The sequence below is a fragment of the Ahaetulla prasina genome, chromosome 17 (genome assembly GCF_028640845.1).
Source record: "Ahaetulla prasina isolate Xishuangbanna chromosome 17, ASM2864084v1, whole genome shotgun sequence".
NCBI classification, from domain to species: domain Eukaryota; kingdom Metazoa; phylum Chordata; class Lepidosauria; order Squamata; family Colubridae; genus Ahaetulla; species Ahaetulla prasina.
The window spans coordinates 7,132,357-7,143,112 of record NC_080555.1 but is presented as its reverse complement, the minus strand read 5'-3'; the positions used below and the strand labels follow the sequence as shown (position 1 = coordinate 7,143,112).

Here is a 10,756-nt window from a genome sequence, read left to right as displayed (position 1 = left end):
CTGGGGAATTCTGGGAGTTGAAGTCCAGCTGTCTTAAAGTGTCCATATTTTGAAAAACACACAACTCTAAATCAAACTAATCGCTTTCCTTGGAACTTTATTGATCTGGTTTTTGCACAACGCATGAATCCGACAGTGAAAATGGCGGCTTTTGTCATTCAGCCTGAGGTAGCAACCCTAAGCCACTATCTTAGCCTGTTGTGCGATTCGGGCCATGCCGTCAAGCCACAACCTTTCCTAGATTTGACTGCTACACATCGCTCCGTTCCCCCTTTCCCTCCGCTTATTCCACAGGGACCCAATCTTGGTCACTTGAAAGACTTGTGGACTTCAACTCCCAGAATTCCCCAGCCGGCATGACTTCCTGCTGCTGCTGACTCCGCCCCAGCTATGGAGCCACCCCACCCTCGGGAAATCCTCCCTCGGAATTCTGGGAGTTGAAGTCCACAAGTCTTAAAAGTAGCCAAGATTCAACCCCTCTGGCCTATGTCAAATCTAAATGCAAAACTGGGCCTCCCCCCCAAATATCTTCCTCCTTCTCTATCCAATTTACCACACTGAGGTTGCAAAAGGTAATTTTTTTTTATTGGGAACATTTCTGAGAAGTTTTAGAACTTCAGTGTCAACTGCCCTTTACCAGACTCTGCAAATAGTGGTTAAGCGAGGGAAGGAGCTTCCAGTTGTCGGTGCGGATGCTCACCCGGGCCGCGTCGTCCACACTCCGCACCTGTAAGAGGATGTGATCCCGAGGCGGTAAAGTCAGGGCGATCCTATACTCGTCGCCTTCCTCAGCCAGGATGTACCTGCCAAATTGGTCATGCATTAAGCCTTCTAAGGAGCGGGGCGGCAAGGGCCAAACGGTGAGGCTCTCGGCATGCCCTTCTTTGGCGTCAGGGTGTAGGCACTGCCAGAGCGCATCGAAAAGTTGGCGATGTTTCTCTGAAAACCAGGCAGGAACTGGCATGGGTAGGAAAAGATCTGGAAAGTCCACTTCCAGGTTTTCGAGCCGACTCCAACGCGTCAATCCATCTTGCGTCGTGTAAAGGGCAGAAACATTCAGCCGTGTCGGGTACGGGCAATGCGGCCGTAGCGTCAGTCTCACTGTCGGGGACGGGCGATGTGCAGAAAGGCACGGAATGCAGAGTTCGGGCACTGGCTCGTAATGCCGGCTGGTGCAAGTGAACCGAAGCACCACACAGAGGAGGAGGTCGTAGGGAGACGTGCCAGGCCCCGCGTGGACCAGCCGGTATGCCAAACTGAGCCGCGAGGGAGCGCGGTCCACCAGCAACCACTGGCAGTAGCCGTCCACCTCCTGCTCGGCGGGAGGAACTGCCGGGATATCCCCTGTAATCTCGACACGCTGCAGCTTCAAAGGGGCTGGATCCACTGAGTGGACCGTCAACGCAGCGACAAAACTCTCACTGTCGGCAACGATGGATGAGGATAGCGACCGAGTCTTGATGGGACCTTCGGGGACCAGCACGGATCTTAATTTTTCACCGGAAAGGTTGGTGAGTAGGGTATAATAAAAGCCAGCTCGGTCTTGGACATCGACATCTGTGTGGCTCAGGGAGATGGCATGCAGGAGGGCCGCCAGCTGGGACAGGGCAGGCGAGGGGTGAAGTACCATCAGGTTCCGGCAAACGCTGAGAAGGATCTGGCCAGAGCGCCAATCTCCGAGTTTCCCCGAGGCGACCAGGCGAGCTAAGAAGTGCATGGTGCTCGTTTGGGGAACTTCCTTCTCCTTTGCCAGCCGGGCTAAAATCTTGAGATGCCAACTTAGGTCTTCCTCTTGCAAGGGAACACTCACAACAAATTCTTGCAGGGCCTGAGCGAGGGTCTTGGCCCAGCTAGACTCATCCAGCCTCTTCCACGTCTCATCCAACAGATTGATGACATTCGGAGCTAAGGTGCAGTTGTGACGGTAGAGATCCAGCAGGCACCGGGTCAGTTCTGCCATGGGCTGGGCCTGCGAGCCAAAATATTGGGCAAAAATGAAGGCTGCTTGGAAGAAAAGCCGCGTGGCGTCCAATCCTCCATCTCGGGCCACTAGACCTCCAAGGGCCAGGACATGCTCCAGGAGGTAACCCGCCCCACGTTCAGCACTGGGCCCCTCATTCTCCACGCACACAAGGCACAGCAAATTCATCCGGGCCAGGACAGTCCCCTGATCTTGGAAGAACCCAGGAAAAAGACCCGAGGTAGCACGGGGCGTGAGCAGAACTGGCAGCCGCTCGTCGGTTCCGGAGACCAGCGGCCGATTTTCAGGGAAGTGCAAAAGACAATCCAAGTGGAAAAGCTTCACGGGATCTGGGAGAGCCGGGTGCTGCGCCAGTCCCACCAGGTGCCGCAGGAGAAAGGACTCATCCTCGGCGGTGAAGAGACTATCGGTGAACAGCGATTTCAGCTGCAAGATGGCGTGTTCCAGAGTCACGCTGGCTGTGCCGAAGAGACGCGCCAGCTGGGCTTTAAAAATGGCGGGCGACTGAGTGCGGACGACACTCACCGCCTGAGCCAGATGGCACAAGAGTTGGCTCTGTGCTGCAGAGGTTAAGAGATAGCTGCTCTCCAGAAGAGCCGAGAGCACCAATTTTAGCTCCTTGAGGTCCGCTGCGGATGGCAAGAGGACCAGCTGGTCAAGGGCCGCTGGCGAGAGCTTGCCAACTTCCTTTGTAGCCTCCCACATCAGCTCTCCGTTGCTTGCCAGAAGGTCCCCCAAGCACCCTTGTCCATTCCGGGCCAGGAGGAAGATGGCGTTCCGCAGTGCCACGCTGTACAACAGGGTGTAACCTTGGTGGACGCTCGAGACCTCCTGCTGTTGCAGAGACCGCAGGATCTCCAGCCGGTGCAACAGGAACCCAGAGTAGCAGCTCTCCAGTTCTCGAAGGCACTCGCAAGCCGCGGCACGGATAGGCCGCTCGGCGACTCCCCCACGGCTGTCATTCGGGTCAGACACCAGGTGGAGCAGTACGGAGAGCAGTTCGTGGGATGTCGGGCAGTCTTCGCCCAGGCTGTCGGTCGCCACCAGGACCGTTTCTGCGGCAAAGAGCAGGGAGCAACGGAGGCCGACATGCTTGGGGGAGAGGCTCAATTGGGCAAAGAGGGAGAGGAGAGAGGCTGCGGCTTCCTGACCCGTCTTGGCATCAGGGCACAGCAGGGTGGGATATTCCAAGAATAAAGACAGGATCGAGAGCTGCAAGAGAAGAAAAAGAACTGTCAAGGACGATGGGGAGGAATATTGAGGCAGCCAGAAAATGGTGAGCCTCGATTGTAGTGTTTCTGGACCTTAGTAGCTTCATGAGGGATGGACTTCGACTCCCAGAATTCCCCAGCCAGCACGCTTTAATGTCTCGGCTTTCAACTCCCAGAATTCTCGTTAGCATACATTAAAATGGGTGGAATTCAACTCCCAGAATTCCTCAGCCAGTGTGCTTTAATGTCTGTACTTCAACTCCCAAAATTCCCCAGCCAGTGTGCTTTAATGTCTGGCTTTCAACTCCCAGCATCCCTCAACCAGCATGATTTAAGATAGGTGGACTCCAACTCCCAGAATTCCCCAGCCAGCATGCTTTAAGATGGGTGGACTTCAACTCTCAGAGCTGCCCAGCTAGTCTGCTGCCCAGGGACTTCTGGGAATTTAAATCCACCCTCCTAAACTTGCAAATACTGTTTTTGTAACCCAAGCGAAGGGCGTTTGCGTACCTTAATGGCTTCCCCCAGCTTTTCACTCCGCAATTCCTTTAACAGGTCGGCCGCCAAGGTGTCTCCAGCCCCACGGGCTAAGAGGAACGCGGTAGGGGACAGCCGGAAAGCCTCAACGGTAGCAGTCCAGCTCTCGCCGCCTCCTGACCCCATAGTGAAAACTGGGAGACATGCAAGGAAGAAAAAAAACCCCAGAGATTGTTACGTGTAACAGGTCTCTCCTAAAAGTACAGGGAGTCCTCGACTTACAACGGTTCGTTTAGTGACCATCCAAAGTTACGACGACACTCAAGTGACATATGACCGATTCGCTTAAGGACGATTTGGGAAGAAAGGTCGCCAAACAGGATGACAAACTCGAAGGTGGCTGAGTAGCTAAGACGCTGAGCTTGTCGATCAGAAAGGCCAGCAGTTCAGTGGTTCGAATCCCTAGTGCAGGTCTCCTGCGTGAGGAGGGGGTTGGACTAGATGACCTCCAAGGTCCCTTCCAACTCTGTTAGTTTGTTGTTTTTGTCATTTATCATCATCATCATCATCCACTAAACATAAAACTCAATCAACTGAACATTCAAACAGGCATCACAATAATAATAATAATAATAATAATAATAATAATTATTATTATTATTATTATTATTATTATCTTTATTCATTAAACATGAAACTCAGTCAACTGAACATTCAAAAAGGCATCACAAATACTATTATTATTACTATTACTACTACTATATTATTAATTATTAATTATTAATTATTAATTATTAATTATTAATTATTAATTATTATTATTATTATTATTATTATTATTATTATTATTATTCTCGCTTCGGATTTGTTTGCGCGGACGATCGACTCGTCCTAGATTGCGCAAGGGAGGGAGTCGATCGCGGGAGATCCGCGCGTGCGCCCCGGAGGGATCCAGCTGGACAACCCACCCACCCCCGAAGGCGCCCGCGGGCGCCCAGAGCTTCTCCTCTTCCAAGCAAACGCAACCCAGGTCTGATAGGAGCCACAGGTGGGCCAGGTGAGCCCAGGGTCTCTCCCCCACTGCCCTGCCCCCTCCCCAAGCCCCCTCCCCGGTTTCAGACCCATTCCTCGCTTCTCTGGACCCCACCCAAGCTCGCGGGGGGGGAGAGTGTTTGGGTCAGTGGGTCCCGGAATGCAAAATCTTGCAAATTTGCAAACGCATCGCTCGCCTTTGCAACGCAGCTCCCAGCCCGGGAAGTCCCCCGAGGCCCGCAGACGCCTCCCGGGCTCCTGATGCACCGAGGCCAGGCTGCTTTCCTCGCCCCCCCCGCCCCCACAAAGCCACCAACCCCTCCCCTCAATTCTGACCTGGCCAACCCCCCGCTCGCTTGCAGACCGACGCCGCTGCCGCTTCCGTGTTCCTTCGGCGGCGATTCCGCGGCGGCCGCCAGAGGGCGCGCGAGCAACGGAGAACCCGGCCAAGTGGGATTTCCCACGCTGGAATTAATTCCGTTGTTTTTAAATAAAATAAAATAAAATAAAAGAGAATTTAGTGGTTCCCGCGGCATCCGTTGCTCCTGGAAAAGGAGATGAAAATGTGATTAAGACAACATTACAACGGATTTTGAAGGGACTTGCAATTAAAGGAAAGGAAGAATCTGACCTTTATAGCTATATGGGGGTTATTTTATCAGCGGTTAAGAGAATAAATATGAAACTTGGAAATAAAAGCAGAGGAGTGCGATCTCGAAAATGCAAAGTCAAATAAGGTAAGAAGAGAAACATTACAATAGTAGATATGTTATGTATCTACTATTAGCGTTAATCCAAGAATAGATATAAATAATGACCACGGTTGTTTTTTACTGGTGAAAGCAATTTTAATGGTTATTGCACCCAAAAATTGGTACCCAGACGACACGCTGTTTAATGAAAGATGAAATGTTTGTATTAAAAGAAAATTAAAAATAAGAAAGAAAAGGCATGACTTGGGAGCACCAAGGCAGCCGGAGTATATGAATGCAGATAGTCCTCGACTTATGGCCACGATTGAACCCCCACATTTCTGTTGTTAAGTGAAAAATTTGTTAAAAATGACTTTTCCCCCGTTTTACCACCTTCCTTGCCACCCTTGTTCACTGAATCCCGGCAGTCGGTAAACGAGTAACTCGGTGGTTAAGTGAATCTGGGGCGTCTTCCTCCTTGACTTTGCTAGTCAGAAAGCAGATCTGACCTTCGGACAATGGCGACCGTCGTAAATATGAGTCAGTGGCGAGGCATCTGAATTTTGACAGCGGGGCCCGACTAGGTGGCTCAGTGGCTAAGACACTGAGCTTGTCGATCAGAAAGGTCGGCGGTTCTGTGGTTCCGAATCCCTAGCACAGGTCTCTCGCGTGAGCAGGGGGTTGAATTAGATGACCTCCAAGGTCCCTTCCTGTCGCTGGACGCTGCGACGGTCGTGAGCGTGAAAAACGGTCGTAAGTCCCTTTTTCCCCCCAGCGCCGTCGGTCACTAAATGAACGGGTGTAAGTGGAGTGGACTATTTCAGGTGGAGTGATATAAATATTAATCGGTTACTTTGCAACTTCAACTTCAGAGAAAACCCTTCCCAGCTCGTTAAGAGGATAATGTATGTATGAAGCATTTTTTTGGGAGCGTCATCTCTATGCTGGCCTAAAACCGTAATAATCCCTTTATTCATTCACTTCCCAGTTTGCCCGTCTTGTAAGAAATACTGTTTTTAAATGCCACACCTCTTGTTTATTTCTTGCTGGCATATTCGGCCGTATTTTAATCCGTTGCAGACTTTGGCCATTACGTTTCAGGCGGAACGTAACGGCTTTGCAACCCAGAAACCGGACATTGCTCTAAACCAGGGGTCTGCAAAACTTGGCTCTTTTTAAGACTGAAGTCCACAAGTCTTAAAAAGAGCCAAGTTTTGCAGACCCTTGCTCTAAACCATTGGTGGTTTAACTGTAGTCTGTTGAGAAACCGGACATTTGACTGGATTACCCGAATTACCCGAGGCTGTTTTCCAGGCCATTTTTGGGCCGTTTTTTTCAGGCCGTTCTTGGGTCGTTTTTTGAGCCGTTTTCAGGCTGTTTTCCAGGCCGTTCTCAGGTCGTTTTTCGGGCTGTTTTCAGGCTGTTTTTTGGGTCATTTTTCGGGCTGTTTTCATGCCATTTTTCAAAAAACAGCTTGAAAATAGCCCAAAAGACGGCCTGTTTTTTTGGCTGGATTTGGCCGTTTTTCGGGCCATTTTCCGGCTATTTTTTGGGCTGTTTTCAGGCCATTTTTGAGGTGTTTTTCGAGGCATTTTTTGGGCTGTTCTTGAGTTGTTTTTTCGGGCTGTTTTTCAGGCCATTTTTCAGGCCGTTCTCGGGTCAGTTTTTGGGCTGTTTTTCAGGCCATTTTCAGGCTGTTTTTCGGGCCATTTTCAGGCCATTTTCCGGACCATTTTTCAAAAACAGCCTGAAAATAGCCCGAAAGACGGCCTGTTTTTTTTGGCCGGATTTGGCCATTTTCCGGCTGTTTTCCAGTTGTTTTCCGGCACTCTCACACCCACAAAGACCAGCTGGCTGGTGCTTACATGCCTGTTTTTTGGCTGTTTTTGGCCGGGTTTTTTGGACCATTTTCAGGCTGTTTTTTGGGCCATTCTCAGGCCCTTCTTGAGGCCCTTTTTCAAAAAATGGCCCGAAAAACGGCCTGTTTTTTTGGCCGGTTTTGGCCAAAACACAGAGAGGCCTCTGCATGCCACTCACTTCTCCCACACGTGCCACAGGTTCACCATCATGGTTATAAGTTATCACGACACTAAAAAAAATGTAATTTGTAGCCTGTCCTTGCACTTACGGCCGTCGTAACATTCCCCACAGTTGCATGTTCAAACTTTCGCTGCTTGGCAACCGGCAAGTATTTATGATGGTTGCCTCCTGAGGTGCATCATGCGAGGGCTATTTGCAATTTTCCCAGCTGGCTTCTGAGATGCAAAATCAACGGGAGAAGCCTGTTTCGTTTAACGAAGGCATGATTCGCTTAACAACCCTGCCAAAAAACAACAACAACAACAACAACAACCCACTCAGACCGTTTAAATCAGGCCTGACTTTAAAAACTTTTCAAAATATCTCTTTGCGGGCCTGCTGACGCTGTTGGGATAGAAAAGATTCACCCGAGGCACCCTGAACATGTGCAGAATGCAGATCGCGGCCTGATGGTGCCATGGTCTGCCTGGGGTTGGGGAAGGAAGCATGTGAAACGGTTTTGTGAACTGTTAGCAGGCTGTAACGCAACGAAACTGCTGCAAGCCAAGGCTTGTTCTGTCGTCACCTGCACCCGGGCCCAGGAGGCGTTGCAAGCCAAATTTGGCCGTCCTGCCGGTTTTAATTGGCAGCCCGTCTGCCTGGCATAAAGCTTGCAGCGAACGGGACTTTTGTTCCATGCAAAACGGCTTTCCGAAAAAATCTGGACGCAAACTGAGCTTCAGTGGCAGGGATGTCCCCATTTCAGCATCAGAGATAGTCCTCAACTTACAGCCGTCCGTTTTAGCGACCGTTCCGAGTTACCACGGCACTGAAGAAAAAAAAAAGGGTGATTGGCAAACTGCTCCTCCCACTTAACAACCGACAGTCCTGTGATCAGAATTCAGGTCCTTGGCAACCCGCCTCTATTTAGCGACGGTTGCAGGAACACCCGATGGCCACTGGCGACTTTTTCGCGGGCAAGGGAAGTCATCGGGGGAGCCTAGACTCATTTAGCGACCGCATGATTCACTTAACAACTGCAGGGCTTTGTTTAACTCTGCCTAGAAGGTTGTAAAATCAGGCACGCCTCCCTTAATCGACAGAAATTGCGGTCTCAATTGCGGTCGTACATCGAGGACGACCTCTACAAATGTCCCATCCACCCAAGCCAGGTGAATTGGCCATCGTTCCAGCGGGAAACTTAGTTTGGCTTAATTGTGGTTTGTGAAATAAGTCCCCCCCCCCCGAGTGAGATGCCTCAAAATCGGAAGCTACGAACCGATAAGCCGCTGGATTCACCCGCTGTGTGTGAACCAAACAAGAATGTTTTCTGTCAGTGACAACACAACCACACGAAGTTGTGATCTGGCTTTTGTTGACTAGGCCGACCGACTCCTAAATGACTCAGGCCAGCCGAGGGCTGAGGGAAAACAACAACACACAAAAGAATACAATCCACCGGAAGACTAAAAGATCTAAACAAACCCCAAAAGAGATTACAGCAAAGCAAACAAAAACTAAATTGCATTTGAACCACGCATTTCAGCGGAGCGAGTTGCATCAACCTAGCCAGGGTTAGTTTGTGGAGCCAATTATGGTTAAGTAAGCCATGGCGGAAGGTTCTTTGTGCCCTGATGGCTTTGATGGCTGGGCTTACACAACACAGAAAGGGAGTAAGCAAGTAGCAGTTAGCCCAAAGTTTGTAAATAAGGCAACTTTTTAAGATGGGTGGACTTCAACTCCCAGAATTCCCCAGCCAACAGATTTTAAGGTAGATGGACTTCAACTCCCAGAATTCCTCACCCAGCATGCTTTAATGACTGGACTACAACTCTGATAGTTCCCCTCCGTAATGCTTTTCAAAAAAGGGTTGAACTTCAGCTCCCAGAGTTCCCCATTTAGCATGTTATAAGATGCCTGGACTTCAACTCCCAGAATTCCCCAGCCAGCATACTTTAATATGACTGATATTCAACTCTCACTTAACTTGATTCAATTTGTTTCCTAAAATAAATAGAAAGCAAGCTGGATGGCTGGCTGGGGAATTCTGGGAGTCGAAGTCCACCCATCTTAAGCTGGCTGGGGGATTCTGGGAATCGAAGTCCCCTCATTTTAAAGGATCTTGGCTGGGGAATTCTGGGAATTGAAGTCCCTCCATCTTAAAGGATGTTGGCTGGGGAATTCTGGGAGTTGAAGTTCAGCCATCTTAAAGAATGCTGGCTGAAGAATTCTGGGAATTGGAAGTCCACCTCTCTTAAAGTTGCCAAGGTGGTCCAAAAACACCGTTAGCCCAATGGTTTGTTTAAAAAAAAAGGGAGGGGGTAGAACCCTGTCTGTGTTTAAAGTCCTTTTGGGGACCCAAAGCAGCTGTTTGCAAAAGTTGGCGAAGTTCCCGGGGGGGGGGCTGAATTGAGCTGGCGGCTCCACCCCATTTGACCCACCTCCGTTTCGCCTTCTCCATCGCCGGCTGGTGCGGGACCCGCCTTGCAACTCGTCCCGAGACCAGTTTTCCAAGCCTGTCCCCACCCATCCTGCCTCCAAGATTCGGCTCCGGGCGAGGGCAAGGACTTCCAGCTTGACTAAACACCTCTGTCCATCAAAACAAAATTTTGTCCTGGAAACAGCCCAAGAGGGGAAAATGGCGGCGGCGGGTGGGGTGGGGGGGAGACGGGAAGAGAGAAATTACCGCTCTTTGTTGGGGGTCCCATCTCCAGGATGGTGTATTTTGTAATTTATTTTCAGGTAGTCCTCGACTTACGGCCGCAAATGCAATTGTTAAGTTAGTCGCACGCTTGTTAAGTGAATCAGGCTTCCCCCATCGACTTTTAAGAAGGTCGCAAAAGGGGATTACGTTGATTGACAGCAAAACCGTCATAAACATGAGCCAATGTTAAATGTCCCAGTTTTGATCCCCTGACCGTAGGGTGAGGGGTCGTTAAGTGTGAAAAAGGGTCTTAAGGCCTTTTTTTTTCCGTGCTGCTGTAACTTCGAACGGTCACCAAAGGAATGGCTGTAGGTCAAGGGCTGCCTGTATTTGTTTTCCGCCTTTATTATCTTTATAAGCAACTCAGTGTTCCTTCCACTTTGTTTCCCCACCACCACAACAACCCTGTGAGGTGGGCTCGGCTGAGAGAGAGAGAGAGAGAGGGATTGGCCCAAAAGTCACCTGGCCGTCTTTCGTGCCTAAGGCGGGACTAGAATTCACCGTCCCCTGGTGATTGGCTCAAAAGTTACCCGGCTGTCTTTCGTGCCTAAGGCGGGACTAGAATTCACCGTCCCCTGGTGATTGGCCCAAAAGTCACCCGGCTGTCTTTCGTGCCTAAGGCGGGACTAGAACTCACCGT

At 50.3% G+C, this 10,756-nt stretch overlaps 1 protein-coding gene across 3 annotated transcripts in view; it reads right to left on the bottom strand.

Moving 5' to 3' along the window:
* Positions 1–86: 86 nt before the first annotated feature.
* Positions 87–10,756, bottom strand: part of AP5B1 (adaptor related protein complex 5 subunit beta 1) — a 32,566-nt gene continuing 21,896 nt past the window's right edge. The window contains exons 1-3 of one of the 3 annotated variants that reach the window (XM_058160485.1): positions 5,038–5,456; positions 3,703–3,863; positions 87–3,193 (exon numbers count right to left, since the gene is read on the bottom strand). In XM_058160485.1, the coding sequence (XP_058016468.1) occupies positions 623–3,193; positions 3,703–3,855 (2,724 nt within the window). In that variant the 5' untranslated portion in view covers positions 3,856–3,863; positions 5,038–5,456 and the 3' untranslated portion in view covers positions 87–622. Of the gene's footprint in view, positions 3,194–3,702; positions 3,864–4,898; positions 4,984–5,037; positions 5,457–10,756 lie in introns of those variants that run through there. The other 2 variants (XM_058160486.1, XM_058160488.1) reach the window with 2 other exon arrangements.